The sequence below is a fragment of the Phodopus roborovskii genome, unplaced genomic scaffold (genome assembly GCF_943737965.1).
Source record: "Phodopus roborovskii unplaced genomic scaffold, PHOROB, whole genome shotgun sequence".
Classification (NCBI taxonomy): domain Eukaryota; kingdom Metazoa; phylum Chordata; class Mammalia; order Rodentia; family Cricetidae; genus Phodopus; species Phodopus roborovskii.
In genome coordinates this window covers 2118620-2143036 of record NW_026126597.1, presented here as the reverse complement: position 1 = coordinate 2143036, position 24417 = coordinate 2118620, and the positions used below count along the sequence as shown (strand labels likewise).

Sequence of the window (24417 nt, the reverse complement as noted above, 5' to 3'; positions counted from 1 at the left end):
GGTACCAGATAAATCAGAGGGTCTGAACTTGCCTCACACATATATCCAATCTGTTGCAGAACAGCCTAAGTAGATACACAAGTGTCTCAGTCATATGTGAAGTACATCTCAGTAAAGCTGCTTAAAAGAATGCAATAGTAATGAGGTACTGTGGGCTTTGGGAGGGGGTGGGCAATGACTAAATAGCTGTTATTTTAAATTCTAACTACTCAGTTATTAAGACAAGTTATACACATGACAAACATCAGGGAGGAGATGTGAGCATCTAATTTAAAGTCATTGACTATGCAAATGTGAAATTTCAAAATATGTAAATGCACCACACTGTGATAAAAAGGAAGGGTATGTGCGGCTAATTTCTTCCTGTTAATTCTGCTAAAATAACTCCTTTATTGTTGTGTTCCTGTCACAGCAAGGTCTGTGTGTTGTTGTTGATGAAGGCTTAATGCTCTTTTCCTAGAATGAAGTTTGATTAATTACTTTCTTCTCTAAGTTGCCTGCACAGCAAGATAAGTGTTGCATATTCACATGCAGACACTCCGAGCATTTTTCATTTCCTCCTCCACCTGAGAGATATGGCCTCACTCGCCATCTAGGGTGCTAGCACAGAAAGAGAGCATCACTCTGGGGTTTCCAATGTTGTGTTTTGTTTTGTTTCTGATTCTACCAATGAGATCAGACTGGGAATATTTTCATTAGATCAGGACTTCTCAGAGACTAGGAGAAGACACACAACCTGAGAAGGAAGACTCTTGCCAGCTAAGAGCCTGCACAAGGGTTGGAGTCCTAAAACATCCAAGGTAGAAAAATCTCAGGACAAATCTGAGCTGGGGGATTGGAAAGACAAATACCATATCATCTTAAACTATTGTATTACCTCAGATCCTGGAATCATCCTCTGCTAGGTCCCACTTAACAGGTTTTTGTTTGTTTGTTTTGTTTTTTTTTGTATCTAATTTCACAGAGCTCTATCATTTAAGTGGCAGGATATGTGTGCAGCACAGCACAGCACACAAGTATAGAAAATGAGAAAGGGTATTAGTTATTTTTCTCCCTGCTATGACAAAATACTTTACCAGAAGCACTTCAAGCAAAGAGGGTCTTTACTCTGGCTTACGGTTCCCGGGGACACAGTCCACCATGGTAGAGAAGGCACAGCAGCAGAGCTAGAGACTGGCTGGTCACATTGGATCCATAGTCACGATGCAAAGAGTTCACAAAAAGTGGGGGTAGGAAGTGAAACCTCAAAGCCAGTGCAGCCTAACCTACTTCCTCCAGCACAGTTCACTGCCTAAAGGTTCCACAACTGCCCTAAACAGTTGGGGAGCAAGTGTTTGAACACAAAAAACCAATGGGGGACAGTTCATATGAAACAGCAATACAATCATTCAGTAGCACAAAGGTGATGCTGTTATCTATGATGGCCACATGGAAAACAAATGGGACCATGCCTCCTGCTAGCTTCCATGTTGTAGGGATGGCAATCACAGGAGCTGCTAAGTGTCCTGCATAGAAGTTTTCAAACTTCATCTCCTTAAGACAGTTATGTTCCCTGAATGTAGGTGTCCGTTACAAACTTGGTGATATGAAGGACAGAGTATGAACAGCTATGCCTGGGAGCTGAGTGGACAGCATTGGACAAGGCAGTCCATGCTGGCTATGGCTCCATGTTAACAGAGCCCCGGAGGACCCCACCTCTCCATCTCTCAAGCTTTAATTCTGGGTATTTTTATATTACTTTGTGTTTTTCTTTTAAGCAACTGTAAACTTAGGAATTTACTCTTCCAAATTTCATTATATAGATACAGATTTTGTTTAGGCCACTGGTAGAAAACTATGCATGTTGCTTTTTGGTGAGATCTTTTTATCATATGAGCTAGCTTTCTGTAACAATAACTCAAAACAGATCTGTAGCACTACTTTAATAGCTATATAAAAATAACAGTGTTGTTCTAGTTTTATATATAATTCCTTCTTACCCTTCAAGCCTATACAAACCAGATCAGGATAGGCACAGGGCCACAGGTATATAATTCTGATAACAGTTTTAACTTTTTCTTTGCCACAACTGACCTAGAGGCCAATTGCAATTTCCCTCTCTGAAGCACAAGTTCTGTATACCATCCTAGTCCATGGCTATGGAGATGACAGCAACAGGTACACAGGCAGGTAGTCAGACTGGGTTCCGCAGCAGCCTAAGTGAAGCCACAAAGTTGTTTGCATGCCCTGCTTTTCTGTCCCTGCTTTCTGCACGAGCTCTTTGTCCACTCACTTCTGGATAAATATGCTGAGAGCCACTGTCTGCACAGCCACAAGTTTTCATACATTTTGGCCCCTGCTTGGGGGTGAGAAGACATCTTGTTGGGCTGGTATGGGATGCCACAAGCAACTCAAAAGATGACCTAGAGCCTCATCTCACCTCTACCCTAAGCTTCCAGAAGGCTCTTAGAGAAGTCACTTTTGAACCTGATAAAATGATCCAGAGTCACTGTGTGCAGTGTATTCTCCAGGAGTTGATTGTCCTCACAATCAATTAAAAAGCACATGAAGAAATCTCTCCATATTTGTTCCTGATGGTACAGAGCAGTACGCATCTTCCATTTAAGCAGCCAGCGAGCCAGGGACATGCAGCGAACGACCTCCTAGCTGATTTTGAACAAAGACTTTGATTACCAGCGAGGGCTGTCATCTGTCTACTGAATGCAGTGTAAATGAAACACCAATGAATCCCTAACTACCTTTTCATTTTCCCCTCCTAACCTAATTTAGAAAGCGTAAATAATTTCACTCTTTGCAGGCCCAGCTGCTCCTGTTCTCCGTAGGGGAAACTGAGTAAAGACCAAAACGCTGCTGCCAACGCCACCAACAATCCCCAGTTGCACACATCGAATATGCATGTTGATCTGTTGCTAGTAATTTATACAATCAGAACCAGTGGTCCTTTATTATTGTTATTATTATTACTACAATTATTATGGTTATATTTTGTCATTTCAATCTTTTGATGGTGACATGTCAGTAATTCGCTGTAATTTCCTGCCACCCACAAACCTTTTAAGATTTCTTTCACTGTGGCTGAGTATAAATTAAGTGACATTATCTCCTACCTAGCCCAGTGTGTTGGAACAACATTATACTTTGAAAACACCAAACTGGAACAAGCCCCTTTGTGCAGCCCCGCTTTCCACTGTCAGCCCAGCCCACCTGCTCAGGTTCAGCTGAAGCCCTAGGCACGCACTCCACCTCCACAGCAGCCCCTAGCTTCTAAACACAAGGAACCAGGTAGTTCAAGAGCACAGGAAGGGTTATTATGCAGTCTGTAGAGACTTCCCAGTGGGCCATAAGTGCTCGTAGGCTAATGGCAGAAAACAGTGTTGTAATTTCATATGAGGTTTGCATTCCATGGCCACAATCCTTTTTTCCAGGATAGCTGGACCACGTTGTCTCAAGCAAAGGCACTGGAAAGCTTTCAAACCAAGATTTTATAAATGAAGAATTAAAAATAAGCAACAGAAGGTGGGAAGTAGGATTTTAAAGGCATTTTGCTATGAATGCAAAGACTTTTTACTTTTCCTACTCTTTCCTTCTAAAACAGGAACCAAATGTAAACTTCAGAAGTGGGACCAGGGCAAGGAAAGGAACTCACGGGAGATGCTATAGCTCTTCACCACTCTAGGGCTAAGCTTCTTCCAGTACAGGTTGCCTACCCCAACAATCATGACACAGGGGGCAAGTGCATTCACCCAGACACTCACCAAACTCCTGCTTGTTTGTCAGGGTTCCTTCCCTGATGACCTCTTGGTTCTAGTAGGGAACTAAACAATATGCACTGAGGTAAAACATTTGGAACTCCCCACACAAAATGACAGGATGGTGATAACTTGAAGCAGGGACTTTAGATGTTGCTCTGGTTCAGCCACTCCAAAGCTGGGACCCACCTTGGACCAGATGGAGATGCTTGACAGGTACTGGTGGGATTTTTCTAAAACTCCCCTCTCTGACCTCTCAGGGAGCAGCCACCAAGTTTCTGAAAACCTCTTACTCAGGCGTAGAGCCCAACTTGTACTTCACAGATAGTGAGCTCACCTCCCGCTGCATGTGGAGAAACGGGCACAAGCTCATGGGCATCCAGTTTCACAAACCAGCTCCTGGCTCTGGCCAGGCACAGGGAGGCACATCTGGGGGCATATGTGAGCTCCTTCGTGACTGAAGGCCTCCCAAGGCTGACTTCATCCTACAGGTCTACAGGTCTACAGGAATCAGGACTGACTTCCTCTCTTCCTCTCTCTCTCTCTCGCACTCTTTCTCTCTCTCTCTCACTCTTTCTCTCTCTCCCTCTCTCCTTCTCTCTCTCTCTGTCTCTCTCATGTGTATATGAGAGAGACAGAGAGAAGGAAAGAGAGGAGAAAGAAAAAAGAGGGTAAAAGGAAGGAAGAGGGAGGGAGGAAGGAGAGAAAGGCTGTCTTTACTCAGCTATCTCTATGGAAATCTTTAGCATCAGAGCAGTAGACCTGGCCTGACCTTTGCCCCTTCTACTCACCTATTTCAGGAGATTGGTCCAAGTTCATAGCTAGTCTAAGCAGGCCCAAGCTTGGAGTGGGTGGTGTACAGATGGCTCATTCATGTGAAACAGATAGGGAAGGGTCTGAAAGGCCCCAAGGCTTCTCTGCAGTTCAGCTCAAGTATATTTCTTTACTCAGGATTTTTATGGCCAAAAGAAAGAGTTATAGCCAGCATCACTCAGGGTTTGGTTGATCTTGACCTCAGAGGGGAGATCTGTGAGTCAATCAGCAAAGCGTTGATGACCGCTCTATAGGCTCTGACACTGTGGTCAGCACCAGAGTGGAGGGAAGCTGGAATGACACTCAGGACAGCTTTAACACGAGTAAGGGTTAGCAAGCAGTTAGCAAAGATGGTGGGGGGGAGGACTTAGCTGATGAGCATGTATAAAGATTGTTAATGACTATGTACCACCTTTAGGAAGAGTGGGCCAAGGTGATTTGGGGGCTCAGCCTATTGCCAAGAGACACAGAACAGAAAGAGGTGCTTTTCTAAGGGTCACACAAGTGACCCTTTGTGTGGAACAGAGGGTTTCTCTTCCAGAAGAGGAGTCTGAAACACTGGTTATGACAGTCCTGTCCTGAGAAGCTGGGGTTTCCATAACTCATCCCAACCACTGGCACCCCACACACAGGAAGCCCAGTAAGAAGAGGAGGGTGCTCAAGCATGCCAAGCAGAGTGCCTGAGCCCCAGACCTCCCTGTTAGAGGGTGAGTCTGTACATGGGCCTGTCACACTCTCAAGCCTTACTCTCTGGTTTGATGTCATTTGCTTCTCAGCCCAATGGGAGCCAGAAGAGACCTAACAACACTGAGGAAAAGATACAGAGGAATGAACCATTCCTTCTTGCCTATAGGATGACAAAGGCCAAGAGTCAAATTGCCATCAAGGAAAGACAGTGCAAAAACAGTATCTCACCAATCCTACAGCCTGCAACCTGGCAACACAGGCCCAAGGCATTGACTCTATCAAATACGTGGCCAAATTTCTTTACAAAGGAAGATATTATGTTATTGTTAATAAGACTTCAGTATTTATTGAGAGAGCTACTTACCTGTAACACCAGAAAGTACATTATTCTATAGTTATGAAAACTAAGAGAAACCTATATTCATCATCATAGGAAAATGTTTACTATATGTATTATTCTTAAATGCTGGCTTCCAACCACTTGGCATTCAACACACTAGAAACAGAAATTTCCAGGTGGGTAAAAAAAAGCCCACATGTATGTTGAAGATTTTATAAGGCAGACTGACAACTTCAAGCTCTGTGACTGTAGAGAGCTGAAATACCCTAAAGCCAGAGCCAGAAACACCTTATACTATTTTAAATCCCCTTAGACGCCACCTTGCCTACCTGCTGTAGATGCTTTCACAGCCTCTCAGCCACCAAATAAACCCTTTGGAAGGTGTAACTTAACTGACCACTGACGTCCACCAACCCCAAATCTCAGAATGGCATTAGGCAACAGCATCTGAGACTTACAGTACAGCTCCCCTCAGCCGACGGAGCCCACTTGCCTGATGCCACCACAAATGTGATGGTAAACACCACTGGTCATAAGTTTCTCCCTTCTGTGACAATAGTGTCCATTTAACTGCATCTTTACTGGAACATGCTATTTGGAGCAACCCAAGTCCATGTTCCTGGGCCACTCATATTTGGCTTATAATACATGATCTCCTATTCATTCTGAGTTAATTACTGTGCTTTATGTCAAGGTTTTGGTACCCAAAGTAGGGCTTCAAGGACAACTCCTGGGTAATACAATACAGAAAGAATAACAGGTTTGGCGTCAGGTACCAGCATGGGTCTTTGTGTGCAAGTATCCCTGCTTACCTGTGTGGATTTTGATGAGCTCTCTCTGGGCCAAGATAACCCATTTGTTTTGTACAATTGTCCACTGGTTTATTCTGGAATGTCTGTTGGTTATATCCTGATTTTTTCCAGAGACTTTAGTTGTTTTGGAATATCCAGTCAGAACATGTATGTGAGAGCATTCAGCCTTTTCTCCTGCCATTCCTCAAATAGATAATTGTGTTTTCTATGTCTCCCCTATTACAATCCTGCTCATTTTAAGGTTAAAACTTGAACAAGTGCCTGATCATCCAAACACCAACAAGAAGGGGCCCTTGTTCCCTCCAGTCCAGCATGGTAGAGGTGTCAAAGAAAAAACCCTGGAATATGTAACTCTCTCACAGGGAGGTTCAAGATAATATAAACCCTTCCTGGGTTGGATAGAAACTTAATGGCTCAGCCACAAATACAGATATAAAATATTCACTCTATGTCTCAATCCCAAGGCATAGTGAATGTATTATGCTTTATTGTAAATATTATATTTTATAAATATATAAACAAATATGTACCCATTATGTGTACTTTATCATGGGTACATGGTAATTATTGATTTAATGTCATTATTTATGTGTCCTTTTGTCTGCTGGGCCATTAGTCTGTATCTAACCTAACATTCTTTTTTGAGACTATAATATACAAGGGTCTGGCTTTCACCTGACTATCTGGGTTTGGTTTTGGAGGATTTCCTTTTCCTCTACTTCATGTTAGAAAATCAGTAAAGTTGTTATCTCAAGCCCATTTTTACAATTTAATTATCAAGCTGGTATAGAAATGAGAAAAAGGAAACAAAAGAGAAACGTATCTACTTATTTATTTATTTATCTATTTATTTTGAGACAGAGTCTCATACAGTTCTGTCTGGCCTGAAACTCACTATATAGGCCAGGCTGGCATGGAACTCACAGATACCTACCACATCTAGGAATGGTTTGGTCCTGGAAACCTCACTGAAATGATAAGAGGATGAAGACCTTACAGACACGAATACAAAAAAGTTGGGATTGGGTAGGTTGTTCTCATGTTTACACAGCATTCTGGAATTTATTACATGCAGACCAGCTGAGAGAGTCAACTGGTCTCTGAAAAAGATGTCTATAGGAGAGTCATCTCAAGCTTTTATCATCCAATAGGAGAAGCTGTGGCAGATGCTTTCTATACCCTCTGTCAATATTTGTACATGGACCAGAGAAGTCTTACCCAGTTCCTATGGGTCTGAGGCACTGGTCATTATCAATAAAAGGTGTTCACCTGGGACTTCCCCCACTGTTTGTTGGGATAACCCTTTTGTAAACTGTGTGGAGATATGTATCTGTCCTTCTCCACCTGCCTAAGGCACCTTCTGATTGGTTTAATAAAGAATTAAATAGACAATAGCTAGGCAGGAAAGGATAGGCAGGACTTCCAGGGAGAGATAAGAATTCTGAGAAAGGATAGGAGGCATGGGAGTCATGCCAGCCAGAATTGGAGGAGAAGTAAATAGTCATGTGGAAGAATGTAGATTAATAAATGGGTTAATTTAAGTTTTAAGACCTGTTGGGAATAAGCCTAAGCTAAAGCCAAGCTTTCATAATTAATAAAAAAAAGTCTCCATGTCCTTATTTAGGAGCTAGTAGTCTAAAGAAAGACCTTACACATTCACTCAGGCTTTCTCTTCTACCCACAGAGATCTACCTGCTCTGCCTCCCAAGTGTTTGGATTAAAGACATGCACCACCACCACCAGGAGACAAAACAGACAGTTTAAAATCTAAGCAAAACTGACATAACAAAAGGTTTTAGAGTTTAACCAAACAGACAAGGGGCCACAATTTATTCCACTCCATTACTAGTTTAGATTCATACTCATTTTAAGTTGAAAAATTAGTTTTGCTTTGTCTCCTGACTAAGATTTAACATGAACATCATAGCAAATTAGTTTATTGGTATCTATGTTTCTGTACCTTACAGATACACACACACACACACACACACACATACACACACACACGCACATACACACAAATGTGTATGTATGTATGTATGCTTATGTATAATAAGATGTGGGATGCTCACATGATAAAGCCTCCCTCGGAATGGTTTGATTCAAATTGGCTTATATAAAATTGGCTCACATAAAATTAGCTTAAATTCAGCTACATCCATTGGCAGAGGACTGACAGTGTAGCAGCAGTATCTGAAGACTCTAGACTCTGAGGATCTGAAGCCACTTATTCTGGACTCAACATCCACAAAAGGGAAGTAAGAATGCTTATGAACATTTCCTATCTTGTGCTTTTCAATTTACTAATCTTTAATTTTTACTCATTCTTTTAGAATTTTATACATGTTTTGATTACACTCATTCTTTCCACCAACTGATCCTAGATCTAACCTACTTCCCTACCCACACAACTTAATGTTTTCTTCCTTCCTTCCTTCCTTTCTCTCTCTTTCTTTTTTCTGTTTCTTTCATTCTCTCCTTTCTTTTCTTCCCTTCCTCCCTCCCTTCCTTCCTTCCTGCCTCCCTCCATTTTACCAATTGTGTCCAGTTTATACTACTCATATATTCTAGGATGTGTGGCCTTCTACTGAAGCAATTTAGAAATTATTAACAAAATTGTTAATTTCATTTCTAACGACGTACTGAACAGCTTTTGGAAGCTATGTTTTATCTAGAATTCTCCACATCTACAGGGATGAGTTTTGAAGCCAGAAGTATTTATTCTACCCCAGAGGAATTAACCACTCCTGGCTCCTGCTGCCACTAGAGTCTGCCTTAGCTATCTTCAATTTCCTGTGTCCTGTGATATACATATTTACAGGGCAGTATAGATGCATTTTATAATCATACATATGTAGACACACATCAGTCAAGAAACAGCTAAAGAAAGCTGCTTTAATAGTACCCTCTGGCTTCTAGGAAGACTGGTGCAAATCTCTTCTGGAAGGGAAAGAAATCCATTTTCCTGAGAAGGTAAGTGTTTATTAAATGCAAATACTGATATCTGTTACCTAAGAAAAGTGACTCACGGCATGTGGAATGTCTAGATAAAAAGCTTTCAAGTCCGAGGTTTCTCAAGATAAGCTTCTATCAGGGAACTGATGCGTGAATGGGCTGAAATTGAATTACTGTTACAACAGCAATTACTTCCCACAGCACAGCTATAATAGGAATCAGTTCCACAATGGACAGCAGGTAGCTGGAGGAAGGAGACCTGAACACAAAGTCTAGTCTCCTTTAGTTCTTCCAAGAAGTGGGGGGTGTGTTTTTAAGCAAAACCCTTTTCAAATGTCCAATTTCTCATTTTACCAATGGAAATCAGAAAGTAAGTACAGGAGGATGAGATTTATTTACAGAGATGAGCTGTAAGAAGTTGGGGACTTTATTGAACATCCCATCCAAAGGTTTGCAAACAACCAACTCTCTATGTGGTGAATGTAGTTACAACTTGCTTTCTCTTCCCAATCCTCATAGAAGATCATTCTGTCAGACACCTCTGATGATTTCAATAGCCATTAAATACTCATTGCTCCACTTTGTAGTCTACCAAAACATGCAGTCTTTTCATGCTTCCCTACCCCTCTCTCCAAGAGATGTGTTTAAGTTTGTGGGCATCTAAGCACTGTAGGACTTAACATAAAGCCAGCTCCACCCTTTGCAGAAACCAGGACCTCTGAGAAAACGGGGTGAGGGGGGCTGCACATCTTCCCAAATCTAGAAGGTAAGGGAAGAATGTCTCTGCATGACCCAAGGCAAAAGCCACTCTACAGATGCCACATTGCAGAGATGAGGGTGTACCTAATCATCACAAATTCTCCACAGTAGCTCTGCCTACTCAGAATTCCCTGGAGCTAGAGCAGATGCCTCCAGGTGATTGACAGCTGTGGCTGCTCTGGCTGAAAGACAAAGCTGGGGGGCTACCTGCCCACATAACCAAGACCTATCTATTGTCTTCTTTTCCCCTCACATTGGGGGACTTTTCTTACTACTAGCCTCTCAGCAGCTAGAGAAACCATGCCAGATTTGCTCACTGTCAATATCTCAAATAAGTTCGGACTTATGTCATAGGCAAGCAGTCCAGGTGTCACTTAGAATGGCCCAATGGGGATGTGCCACTGGCAGGAGACAGGTGCATATTATTTCTGCTAAATCTGGCATTTGGAAAGACTCCTTGAGATGCTGATAAACTAAAAGTAAATTGATGCCACTTCTTTGTCATTCAAAGGAAGCGGAAACATGATATAAACTGCTCAGCAACATCCATTGAGGGCTGGGTAGCATGTACACATTTGAATACAGAAACAGAGAAATAATGCCTTGCGCATAACTGCTATGTACAAAAGCAAGCAGCAGCCTTGCTCCTTCAAACAACCTGGACCTAGACTTTGAATGAATTTACAAAAATTATTCAAACCACCCATAGCATTAAAATTTGCTAGAAAATAGAGTTAAGAAAAAGCTGTCATAATGATGGCACCATTATGTTAATGGCAATTATGGAGGTTAAGGTTATTTGTAATTTGCTAACCCCCCCAAAAAAATGTTGCATGTAGTCCATTACCAGCCATATGACAGAGGTTATATAATGGGCAGGCCACTTTAGGTTTCACATTTACCTCAGACATCTGACGGGCAGCAAATAGGACTTTCTATGATAGGATAATTGCATATTGGAGAAGAATTCAAATCGGGCCGGAGCATGATAAAAATCGCTCTGATTCAACTAATCACTGGGCAAAGTGATGGAGGAGAATGATGAAATCAAGCCAGAGAGACAGAGAAAAATAACAATATTATTCAACAGCCTGAAGATGACAAGCTGTGTATGTTAAAGGGCTGGATTACTAGAGTCCAGTCTTCCCAGTGCTAACGGGATTTACCTATGAAAGCCAATGGCAGCCTATGGCTACAGACAGTTTCAAGGCACTCCATACATGTCAGTGCTAGTTTTAATATTCATTGTTGCTTGCAAGCCAGGTTTTCCTAGTATGTGTTCTTAAGTCACAAGGATGAGTGACACCAGATCAATAAGCATGGGTCACCAATAGGCATAAAGGAGGACTCCAGGACTCTGATTTGATGAAAATTACTAGAGGTGAGGGATGGAAACTTGGGAAATGATAATCCTAAAATCTGTTCTGCTCCTGGCCCATTGTCCACTGGGTGAGATTCCTGGCAAAAGAACATCCTCCTTTCAGACAGAAGAGGGTGGCTCCAAAGCAAATGAGGTCTTTGGCTCCTCTGATGCTCACAGACCCCTAACAGAAGCTTCCTGCTAGGGAAGCAAGGAGTTATTATAATAAGAGGGCTTCAACATAATCCAGCAGTCCATTCCAGATGTTCCATGGCTTTTAACTGCTGCCAGCAGAGGTGCATGGGTCACAAGGGGGACTGGGTCAATCTCAGCTGTCTCCAAATAAGCCCACTGAAAGCTAAAACGTAGTGGAAAACACTGCCTAGGAGGCATGAAGTCTGGATCAGCAACACAATAAAATTAAATACCTAGGGGCAGTAAGAAACACAGAAGGATGGATATGATTCCCAAGATGCTGCAGCATCCAAGCTGCTTACATGGGGTCTGACTGTATTTTAAATACAGAAAACACACATCTCAGGAACATTTCAATTCAAACAGGGCAATTTCTTTTTTCTTCTCAAAGAAATAGCACCAGCCAAATCAAAAATAGTTTTGTTTTGCTTTTTGAATGTCACTAATTTGAGGCAAAATGGTTTCCAAATAGGCAGTACAGAGAGGCTGAAGGCAGTTCCTGCTTCCACCGGTCCCCACCCAGGTGCTTCCTGCAGCCCAGGACTCCTTTTCCATCACATGCTCACAAGATGGAGACAGAAATCACCAGTGTGCAGGGTGTTTTCTGTTTGTTAGGCCTCAGACTTTGCAGGGCCAGCTGTGCTCTTAGGATGCAAAACAACTAAACCCCACCGAGCCCTGGAATGTGCCTGGGCAAATGACTTTGTGCAGCTCAGCTTCTGTGCGCCTTTCTAGGACAATAATAACTCCTGGGATTGATACAAATCTAAATGGCATAACCTCCTAGCACCAGGCCGGGTACATCCTGAGCATATAACCTAAGCACACACTCTGTGTGGCTCCAGGAAAGCATGAGAGGAAAAGAGAAACCCTGGTTAGGACATCTACAGCCCAAGTTGCATGCACTACAAAGGGTCAAGGTCCTGGATCTAGTGTTTCTGCCAAACAGCCCAGTATATGTGCCCTCCCCCAAGTACCCTGATGGGGGATGTTCTTCTGTATACATGTTTCTCTTATTGGTTAATGAATAAAACACTAATTGGCCAGTAGCCCCATACTTAATGTGACTGCAGAGAAGCTACATAGCTCCTACCTCTCCATCTCCCCTTCCTATACTGCAGATGGTAACAAAACATCCATCATGGGCTATAATAAAGACAAGATACATGAATTCTAGCAAAGTCCTTAAAGGGAGGCACACAAACCAGATTGTTTGATTTATTATCAATATACATGAAGATCCACTGCAGTTATACTGACTTCAGAACCTGCAAACAATGTAAATGTACAAATAGGTAGAAGCAGAAACAGTGGAATGAATTAATAAACATATTTCAGCTATCTAAGGAAACCAGAAAACACAATGGCAGGAAAAATTACCAAAGAGTGGTTGCAAGAAAGGATTAAAGCTGGATTATAAGGAGAACAGGTACCACAAATTTAAAATTTGAAAAGAAGAAAAATGCAAACACACACATAGAAAGGAAAAAAAAAAAAAAAACGACTCTAGAGAAAGCACACAAGACAAAATTATAGTTTTCTGTCACATGGTCACAATTCCAGATATTTTCTCTGTAACAGTCTTGTCTCAATCTTGTTTCTCAGCTTGACAGGATCTAGAATCATCTAGATAACAAACATCTGGACTAGTTGGTGAGGGGATTTCAGGATTGATTTAACTGATGTGGGATGATCCATTCCATGTGTAGGTAACTCCATTTCCTGGGTTATAGTCCGAGCCAGTGAGCTGAGCACTAACAACCTCCCCTCCTCCAATTCTCCCCTTCCTGACTGCAGAAGCCACCGTGACTAGCTACCTTATATGTTTGTTGCTAGATTTCTCTACTACATTGGACTTCTGTCCTCCAACTGTGAGCCAGAGCAATCTCTTCCTTCAAGATATTTTGATACTTGGTCAGAACAATGGCAAAAGCAACTGATACATTTTGCTTCATATTATTATTTTTTTTACAGCATATTCTAAAAGTTCTACCCAGGAAGCATCCATTTTGTAAACAGAAATTCATCCTGATGGTTTAAAAGGATTATTCTTTTAAAACATTTATTGTGTTTGTGTGCATTTATGTTTTACTTCCATGCATGTACATGCACCATGGCCACACAATGCTTGTATAGTTCAGAAGAAGGTGTGGGATCCTCTGGAAATGGAGTTATAGGCTGTTCAGAACTAAACCCAGGTAATCCACAAGAGCAGCAAGTACTCTTAACATCCAAACCATCTCTCCAGCCCTGAATTAATACATCAGGGTTCTGCTTCTGACTATATTAAGCTGCCATACCTATTAGGACCAGAATGGGCCATACTCAGAAAGACTAGTATAGGCTTTGGGGAGTAACTCAGTGGTACAGGCTCACTTGGCAGCATGACCCTGGTCTACTCACTATGGCATGTTTCTTCTCAGATGCTTCAAGGCAGTGATGTAAGACAGGTCAAAGGCCACCATGCAGCTTCCAGGGCACTGCTGGTGTACCATGCCTTCAGAACTTCCATCAAGAAGCCTTCACCAATAAGCTGATCCACAGCAGTAGTTCCCATTCATTGAGCACCTACTCCTCCAGGGCCTGTGCCAAGAGCAAGCTTTGTCATGGTCCCTCCTCAGGTGGGAGAGTGTCCTGTCCTATCCTGCAGATGAGAAATTAAGGTGCATACTGACTTCTTTGCCAAAGAGTAGAGCCTGCTAAGTGATGAGGAAGGCTTTAGACCCAGGTCAAGCTCATTCATGCTCATACAAAGACACAAAATGGATGAGACTGTTTAGAGACAGTGAGATTATCCACTTTGGGCAGAAATACTTTGAGAAAATTTGGTTTGGTAGTTCAACATGAAAAACAGCTAAAACAGGAAGTGATTGTTTCTAACAAAATTGCCACTGGAGAAGATCATTAAAAGCGAAAATCAAGAGAAGTAGACACAGGAACAAAAGACTCTCTGGGTTGCAATTTTCCTTGCAACTGTATATCAATATGGCTTTAATATCGGATACAATGGCAGTCACACATCTCAAATCATGAACCTAAGATGCCCTGTTTGGTCAACAATAAAAAAAAAATAAAGTAAAAAACCAACTTAGCAATACACACACACACTGAAATTCCCTTCATATGGCTTATATGAAATCTCAGTGAGCTACTTGGATCAATTCAAACACTGTAATCTCAGTAATGGTCCAATAAAACAAGGAGAACATCCAACTTCTTCCAGACTTCATCTGCCCCACTGAGGCATTCAGTTCCACACTGTGGCAATCAGTTTTTAAAGATGTTTTATCTCTGTCCACTGATCCACACTGCCCCCCCCAAGTGATCCTGAGAAGTTAGTGAGAACATCAAAGAGCAAAGGGGACCCATCCTTTGCAGACCCTAAATTGAAGGCATAACATCCAAAGAGAAAAGCTGGCACCAGAATCCCATTATGTGAAGAGTAGACTGAGGAATGAAGAAATAAGAGCAAGTAAAAACATCATGTAGTAGGCAAACTGCAAGTCGGGTTCATCAGTGACAGTTCCCAAAAGGGACTGGCTGTGTGTCTTTGGACAACATAGTACAGAGCCTCTACGACTTACCCTCACTGCCTCAGACTTCTTGTGGAACATTTCCTCCATGTTTTTAGCCAGCTTTTTCACCAGATGGAGACCATCAATTTCTTCAATGGCAACATCTTTTTCATACTCTTTGTATTTCTGTAAGGAGAGAGGCAAGTATTAGAGGCATGCAATTCTAAGGTAGCACATGTCTTATTTCCTCTGATGGATACAATAGTAAGACTTTATCAACACTATGTCTGCTAGAGTTGGAAACAGTAGGTTATATTTTATAATTATTTAATCAAAGAGCAAGAAACATGAAAATTGAGTGTGGCTTTGACTGGAAGCCAAAGCAGCACCAGGGAAATGAAGAGTTGTCAACTAATCAAATGTGGTCACATCTAAGAAATATCCCAAGGGGCTGATTTGACTCTTGGTTTCTTCATCTTCTTGATTTAAGACAGTTTATTTCTTAAAAAATCCATCATACACAAGAGATCAGATCATCATGTTAAGCAAAATAAGTCACACTCCCAAAAACTAACACTGGCCTGCTGGCCTGGGGCTGTAATTCAGCAATAGAATGCCTTCTCAGCATGTACATGGCCCCTGGTCCACTCACTAATGCGTGTTTTCTCTCAGATGTGGATCCTGTAATTTGTTTTTTGGTTTTGTTTTGTTTTTCTTTTAGAAGTAAAACATGAAAGCAGAAGGAGGAGTGTGAGAAGAAAAGAGAGAGTAGCAAGAGGGATAGGAGGGAGACTGATAGGGTGAATATAATCAAACTATTCACATGAAAATACCATGTGCGGTGAAGGAGATGCTCACTCAGAAAAGTACTTGCCATGCAAGCACAAGGATTTGAGTTCCATCTACAGAACACAAAATAATCATCATCATCATCATCATCATCATGAAGGAGGAGGAGGGGAGAAGGGGGAAGGAGAGGTGGAGGAGGAGAAAGAATAGGAGGAGGAGGAAGAGGTAAAGAAGGAAGAAGAAGAAAAAGAAAGAGGAGGAGGAGGAAAGTAGCAGCAATAGGCAAGGTGGCAAGGCACACACTTGTAATCCCACTTGGGACATGAAGACAGGTGAACCCCTGAGGATGGATGGCTAGCTAGCCTACACGACTCTGCATGCCCCAGGTCAGTTAGAGGCCTCGCCTTAAGGAAGAAAAAAGGGAAATCAGAAAAGACAAAATGAAAGAACAAGGTAGAAGGTGCCTACAGTTTTCTCTGGCTAATCACACAGGCACATGCTCACTTGATGTGCCAGTGCTTCCTGTTGCTGTGATAACCCACTCAGATCAAAGAGGCAAGAAAGGATTGGTTTCAAAGTACATTTCCACAGAACAATCACTGCTGAGGGAATCAGGGCTGGAACGCAAGCAGGAGTCCAGAAGTAGGAGCCGATGATGCACAGATCATGAGGGCATGGCTTACTAGCTTGCTCCCTGCTTCTGCTCAGCTAGATTCCATATATAACCTGGGACCACCTACCAAGAGGGATTACCACAAACAGTATGCCAGGCTCCACTCCAGAAACTAGCAATCAAGAACATGCTGCATAGACATGCCCAAAGGCCACACTGCCTCTTCTCAGCCTGCCAAGTTGACAACCAAGACGAGCCATTACACCTGCACACATATGAGTGTGCACGTGGGAGTGTGCACACACACGCATGCACACACACACAAGAAAATGACCTATAATTTTATGCACTGACCACTCACTAATTTAGAAGATAATTACATACTGTGATAACTAATTTTTTTAAAGAAGCAATTCTAAAAGTGGTCCAGAAACTCCTGAAGGCTCCTCAGACACTCTCAGATGGTGTCCTTATTCCAACAGCGCATCTAAGTGAAGCTGGCTTACTTTATGGATATCAACAAACAACAGCAGACTGACACAAACACATTCATGAAAATCCACCTGTCTCTGCTTACGTCAAACAAAAGAAATCTGTCACATAAAAGGGAAAAATGCATACCAGCTATTGTTCATAAAACACATTATTTACATAACACATTTTTATCTTTTCAAATAGTTTCTCTGTAAATGTCTTAGTTTTAAATTTAATATGATAAGTATCAATAGACATAACCCACATGAACAAAAGCTCTGATGGACTTTAGTGGTTTGTAAGAACATAAAGTGGGTTTGAATAAAGACTTCATTTTGTTCCCACTGAATGGAAATGTTATTTCTTATTGAGAATTCCAACAGGAGTTCACAATATTTTTATTTTTTATGTCAGTGTGAAAACAACACCACAATGCTTATGTCCTTAAAAAAAAAAAAAAAAAAAAGGCGGGGCACTGAAGCTGTGGGGATTATATGCTGCCTTACTTGAAACTTGCCTCTAGCATCAACTTAGGAAAAACAGGGGGTTCACGCTGCCTCTTGGCTCTGGGGTGCCTGCAGAGTTATTTTTAAGTGATAAATGTAAGGATATGGCAGGGTAATTCCCAAAGCATAAATATCTACCTTCTCTTCATTTTCTCACCTCTACCTTCAAATGTGGGAACTGGAAAGAGGCACCCTTCTTCCTGGCCAGCAGAGGCCAGCCTTCCACCCAAGGCTCAGCTAAGAAAAATAATATGTGGCCATATGTCACACAACACACATCCTTTTCCAGTTCCAGTTTTCAAATCCTTTCAGGCAATATAACAGGGCTCTCAAAGGAGCAGTGGGGAGGATGTGCCCCAGAATCTCAAATGTTCTGGTTGGACCACAGGCACAATAACACAAAAAGGAAAAACACTCTGCCTTAAGGCAGAGCTGAGAGCCCAAGAAAAAGAGTGAATGTATAGGGTTTTCCTAGATCCCTAAGGCTTAATGGAAACCCTAACAGCCAGCAGTGAGATAGAGGCATCTGATGTTGGGTTCTAAAAGCAGAAAATCCCACTCCCGCTCCAACAGTAATACCCACTACCGGATACCAACAGAGGATAAAGGCAAAAGGGGACACCACTCCTAAACATTGAGACCTCTGACCTGAACACCAGAACAGATGGATTCATAGAATGAAGTTGATCCTGAGATATAAATGAAAAAGATAAAGATCTGCTGTGCTATTTTAATTGACACTCTGAGCTGCTATGTATACAAGAGCCTGTGATACCTCAGGAGTTATAGGTTCATCCTTCTCCCTAACCACTGAGAACATACACAGTTTACTCTTGGGGTCCTCTCTCTTGGATCTATCCAGAAAAAAACATCATTCCTTCTTCTCCTATTGTTTTTCTTCTTCATATCAAAACTGTTAGGGTCCCTGAATATTGCACCTACATCTCAGTGCCCAAAACCCAGCCAGAAGAGGCTGGACTTATCTCTCTTGGTACCATAAGTGGCCCAGGAGGGAGGGCCAGACATTTATGGTTACTGATCCACCCAGCTTATACTCATAGGGATTTTTTGAATAAAGCTCGATGCTGAATAGATAGGAGATGATAATGGTGGTGGTGATGATGATGGTGGTGGTGGTCATGATGATGGTGGTGGTGGTCATGATGATGATGGTGATGGTGGTGCTGCTGCTGATGGTAATGATGATGGTGGTGGTCGTGCTGCTGCTGCTGATGGTAGTGATGATGATGGTGGTGGCGGTGGTGGTGGTGGAGATGATGATGATGACACACCGCAATGTGATGAGAAATGAGATTCAGGCAAGGAGGCAGGTGTGCTGTCCTTTGTTATCTAATGGTGACATCTCCCACCTGTGAGAAGTGGAATATGATGGCCTGGGATTTGCGTCCCAGGACAGCCAAACCCTGGCTAACAATATCCTCTGATATCTGAATAAAACTTCAGTGGCAATCACTGGAAAGTTTTACTAAGTTCAAAAGTCAGCAAGGGGTTTTCTTCTGCTTACCAAATGTGCTACAAAATTCCCAGCAGGGGCTAGGTTTTATGCCCAAAGCTAATTAAGTACTGAAAATACAAAAACTTAACAAAACTAACACCAGCCTTGTATTTACAGAGAGGGTGAAATGAATGCCTGCCTTCACTTCACTCAGTGGTGTTTGGTATTTGGTGTTTGGATGTGTTTTCCTTGTAATCATTCTGAATAGAACTGATGTATTTAACTCTTGACTTTCTATTGACTTTCCCATAAGATCTCCCTGCATCTGTCCTCTGGACCTTCTCTATGGGAAGGTCCTGCTGAACTGACTGACCTCCTGGACAACTTGTGCCCATGTTACAGTCCCTAACCTCAACGCAACATGTGCCAAGCTGAGATCCCAGATCTGGGACAAATTGAGCAGTTCACTGTTTCCTCCCTCCCTCCCTGCCTGTTCTCTCTGCAGCTCCTATGCCCCAGATGGTCTTTGCTAATGGACCAAGTGTATACTATTCTCTTGCCACTCTAAGGAAGTCACCCTGGAATCAGGGCAGGTGAACACATTAGTCTTGCCAGAAAATGTTTCTTGTTGCTGGAATCAGAAGATTTTGAAGAACAAGGGAAGAACCCATGGACTGCCTAGAATCAGCAACAAGCCCTTACTGGCCTACAGCAGTAGCATGAAACAAAAGCCTTAGGAAGGAACCTGTAATGGAGGTCAGTCTGACGCTAGCAACTGCATAATTCCCACATACCCACACCACAATATGTCAAAGAATGAAGGGAAAACAAATATAGTATGTTTCAATATGATACAATCAATCATTGACCTATTTGTTTTAAACCAGAAATCTGTATACAGACAGTTAAAAGGACATCTTCTATGTTCAAAGCAGGCTATGCAACCACATATGATGTTTTTCTTTCTTTCTTTTTTTATCTTCATTTTTCTAACTTTTATGGTGAGTCTATCATTTTACAAATTAAGAGATATGAAACTTGCAGTTCTATTTGAAACAGAATAGGGGTCCCTTCTTTTTATTTATTTATCAACTTAAAATGTTTTTAATTACAACAGAATACAGTAAAAGACCTGTATAGCAAGAACTTTGAGTCTTTCAAGAAAGAAATTAAAGAAGATAAGAGAAAATGAAAAGATCTCCCAAGCTATTGAATAGGTAGGAATAGCATAGCAAAAATGGCAATCTTGCCAAAAGCAATCTACAGACTCAATGCAATCCCCATCAAAATCTCCAGCACAATTCTTCATAGACCTTGAAAGGACAATACTGAACTTTATATGGAAAAAAAGGTCCAGGATAGCCAAAATAACCCTGTTTTCTGGAGGAACTTCTGGAGGCATCACCATCCCTGACGTCAAGCTCTATTATAGAGCTAAAGTCCTGAAAACAGCTTGGTACTGGCACAAAAATAGACAGGTAGAACAATGGAATCGAATTGAAAACCCTGATACTAGTCCACACACCTACGAACATCTGATCTTTGACAAAGTAGCTAAAATTATACAATGAAAAAAAAGAAAGCATCTTCAACAAATGGTGCTGGCATAACTGGATGCTGGCATGTAGAAGACTGCAAATAGACTTATGTCTATTGCCATGCACAAAACTTAAGTCCAAATGGATCAAAGACCTCAACATAAATCCAGCCACACTGAACCTCTTAGAAGAGAAAATGGGAGATACTCTTGAATGAATTGATGAAGGAGACTGCTTCATGAACATAACACCAGTAGCACAGACACTGAGCTCGATAATTAATAAATGGGACCTCTTGAAATTGAGAAGTCTGTAAGGCAAAGGACACAGTCGTCAAAACAAAATGGCAGCCCACACACTGGGAAAAGATACTCACCAATTCCACATCAAAAAGCTAGTTACCAAAACACCAAATAATCCAATTAAAAAGTGAGATACAGAACTAAATAGAGAATTAACAATGGAGGAATCTAAAATGGCTGAAAGACACTTTAAAAAGTGCTCATCATCCTTAGCCATCAGGAAAATGCAAATCCAAACATCTTTGAGATACCATATTACTCCTGTCAGAATGGCCAAAATAATAAAACACCAATGATAGCTTGTGCTGGAGAGGATGTGGAGAAAGGGGAACACTCCTCCACTGCTAGTGGGAGTGCAAACTTGTACAGCCAATTTGGAGATCAGTATTGTGGTTCCTCAGAAAAATGGGAATTAGTGTACCTCAAGATCCAGTAATTCCAGTCTTAGGCATATACCCAAAAGATGCACATTCATGCAACAAGGATATCTGTTCAACTATGTTCATGACATTATTTGTAATTGCCAGAACCTGGAAGCAACCTAGATGCCCCTCAACTGAAGAATGGATAAAGTAAGTGTGGTGCATTTACACAATGGAATACTACTCAGAATAAAACAAAAACAAACAAAAAACAATGGAATCTTGAAATTCGAAGGCAAATGGATGGAACTTGAAGAAACCATCTTAAATGAGGTAACCCATTCACAAAAAACAAACATGGTATGTGCACACTCATATATAGATTTTAGACATAGAGCAAAGGATCACCAGCCTATAATCCACACTGCCAGAGAAGGTAGGAAATAAGGAGGACCCTAAGAGAAATACATATGGTCTCCCATAGAAGGGGATCACCCCCAGCAAATTGGGAGCAGTGGGGGAGGGGAAAGGGAGTTAGGAGAAAGAGAAGGGGAAAAGAGAAGAAGAGAGGAGATCATGGGGTAACAGGAAGATTGAATTTGGGAAAGAATAGAGGAGAGCAAGAAAAGAGATACCATAAAAAAAAGGGGGAGCCATTATAGGTTTAAAGAGAATTCTGGCATGCGAGAAATATACAGAGATCTACAAGAACGATCCCAACTAACAATCTAAGCAATAGTGGAGAGGCTACCTTAAATGTCCTTCCCTGATAATGAGATTGATGACTACCTTATATGCCATCCTAGAGCCTTCATCCAGTAGCTAATAAAAGCAGAAGCAGATACCCACAGCTAAACACTGAGATAAACTCCTGGACTCTATCTGCAAAGAGGGAGAATTGATGAGCAAAGGTGTCAAGACCCGGCTTCAGAAACCCGCAAAGGGGGAGGTCATGGACCAGACTGATAGCTGGGGAACCAACATAGGACCAATCCAGAGCCCCTGAATGTGGGTGTCAGTTAAGAGGTCTGAGCACTCTATGGGACCTCTGACAGTGGGAACCAGGATGTATCAATCCCTAGTGCAAGAACAGACATCAGGAGTCCATTCACCATGCAGGACTACTACCTTAGCCTAGAGACATAGGGGAGGGCCTAGGCCCTGCCTCAAATGACTTGACAGACTCATAGAAGGCCTCACCCTCCCTGGGGAGTGGATGGGTGATGGGATGGGGGGTTGGTGGGAGGTTTTGGAGGATGAAGGGAAAGAGAACTGGAATTGATATGTAAAATAAGAAAAAGTATTAAATAAAAAACAGAATACATCCCTTCTGTTATGATAAAGCTCGTGGTAGACCTTGGCGGATTCCATGGCAGGCAAGAGTGACAGAGGCAGAGGGACAAACATGTGAGGCAGACACAGCTTAAGTGACAAGTTTTATTAGAAAGGGGAGGGGAGGAAAGAGAAAAGAGTTATAGAGACACAGAGACACAGAGAGAGGACAGAAGAGAAGAAGGAGAAAGGAAAAGTCCTGTCTTCTCCAGGGGAACAGCAGGAAAGAGAGTGGGTGGGTCTTTTAAAGGGGCCCTTTGCACCTGGGCTGACCAGGGTACTGCCTGAGTGCATTTTGCCAGCTTACAGGGGTGGTCAATATAATGCCCAAATCCTTACAACTTCCCCTCTCACTTTCCTCCACTACATATCCTCCCAGCTAACCTCCCTATAGTCTCTCATGCCCCCCACTCTCAAGTTGATATCATAGTCAAAACACTAAATACACAGAAAAGGTATTGAAAGCTGTGAAAATGATCACATATAAATTAAAACCCATCCGAATTATACCCAATGTCTAAATGTAAACTCTAAAAGCTAGAAGAGCCTGTAGCAATATGTTGCAAGTACTAAAAGAACAAAAACTGCCAACGTAGACTACTATACCCAGTAAAACTATCTACCAAAGGGAAGTGAAGGGAAAAGAAGAAGTATCCATGATCCAAACAGCCTAAAAATTTTCATGAGAATATTGTGTAAGCCGGTGGGGGAGGGGGGGTCTGAGCCCTGATTAGAATCCCTGCAGGTAACAAATAGCTGCATTGAACAAGTTTCCTGTCCCTCCTGGTGCTATCTTCATCGCTCTGCTGAGGGTTGGTGTTACCCGTGTGTTGTGTGTTGCAGTGGAGTGCCAAGGCAAAGAGGGGTTTACTTAGCAGGTGAAAGTCAAAAGTGTGGAGACAGGCTTTCACCCTAAAAAGCCCTGACATCTAATTGTCAGACTTTTGAACTTCTGCAGGATAGGGAGACAACAGATTGACAGGCTCCATCTCTTCAAACTTGTTTTGAAAGGGCCCATTTCATTCCCATAATCACCTGTCTCATTGATTTTTGCCACCAACAGCAGCTTGAACTCTGAAAAGAGTCAAATATCAAGAACTGGGGACAGTCAGTTGACAAGAGTGATAGCCGCCCAAAAGCAAATCAGAGAAGACAAATGCCATGTGGCAGGCACAAAGAAGGTGCCAGCAATGGACTCTACCCTCCCCAGGGCCTACACAGATGTAGGGATGAAGAAGCTCTTGCCAGTCCAAACACTTGGAGGGAAGAAACCAACTTGGAAATTGTCCTGGAGCTTCCATGAGAGTCTTTTCCACTGTCACATGTAGTTACAGCCCCTTCCTGTTCTGCAAAAGCCTGGACTCCTCCCCAGCAACCTCCCACACAGCTGTGTAGCACGGCTTCCAGGACCATGCTAGCAATGACTTCTGCTTCAAGGCTGCCAGTCACCTTCCCTCTGTAAAAAGGAATTATTAGGAAAGTATGAGGAAGTCTCCATGGCCACACAATAGGAAGACATGAAAGAATGACCTAAATAACGAAAGCATGGCTGCTCTCGCATAACACTGACTGGAGCCACCATACTGTGGGATTTATCTGATCCACAGACTATGCTTTGTGTCTCTGGTAAGCCAGGCATGGTCCTGAGCACCATGCCTGTGATGGTGAGTGAAACAAACATGGAGGAAGCCTGCTCTTTGGGTCAGCATGTGCTGTGGGATCAATGGGCAAAGATGTAATGGGATAAAAAGAGCCCTGGTAGATAGAGGTGGCCACCTTCTAAGACCCTGGAATGGTGACTTGGCTGAGAAAGTGGGGAGAGTCAGGGTTGAGTGTGTGAAAGCAGAGCCTGTAATCTAG

At 42.2% G+C, this 24417-nt stretch overlaps 1 protein-coding gene across 2 annotated transcripts in view; it reads right to left on the bottom strand.

The window, feature by feature from the left end:
- Window positions 1-24417, bottom strand: part of LOC127236843 (voltage-dependent calcium channel subunit alpha-2/delta-3) — a 775613-nt gene that overhangs the window by 574765 nt on the left and 176431 nt on the right. For both annotated transcript variants that reach the window (XM_051204755.1, XM_051204756.1), the window contains exon 3: window positions 15255-15371. In XM_051204755.1, coding sequence (XP_051060712.1) covers window positions 15255-15371 — 117 coding nt within the window. The remainder of the gene's footprint in view (window positions 1-15254; window positions 15372-24417) is intronic.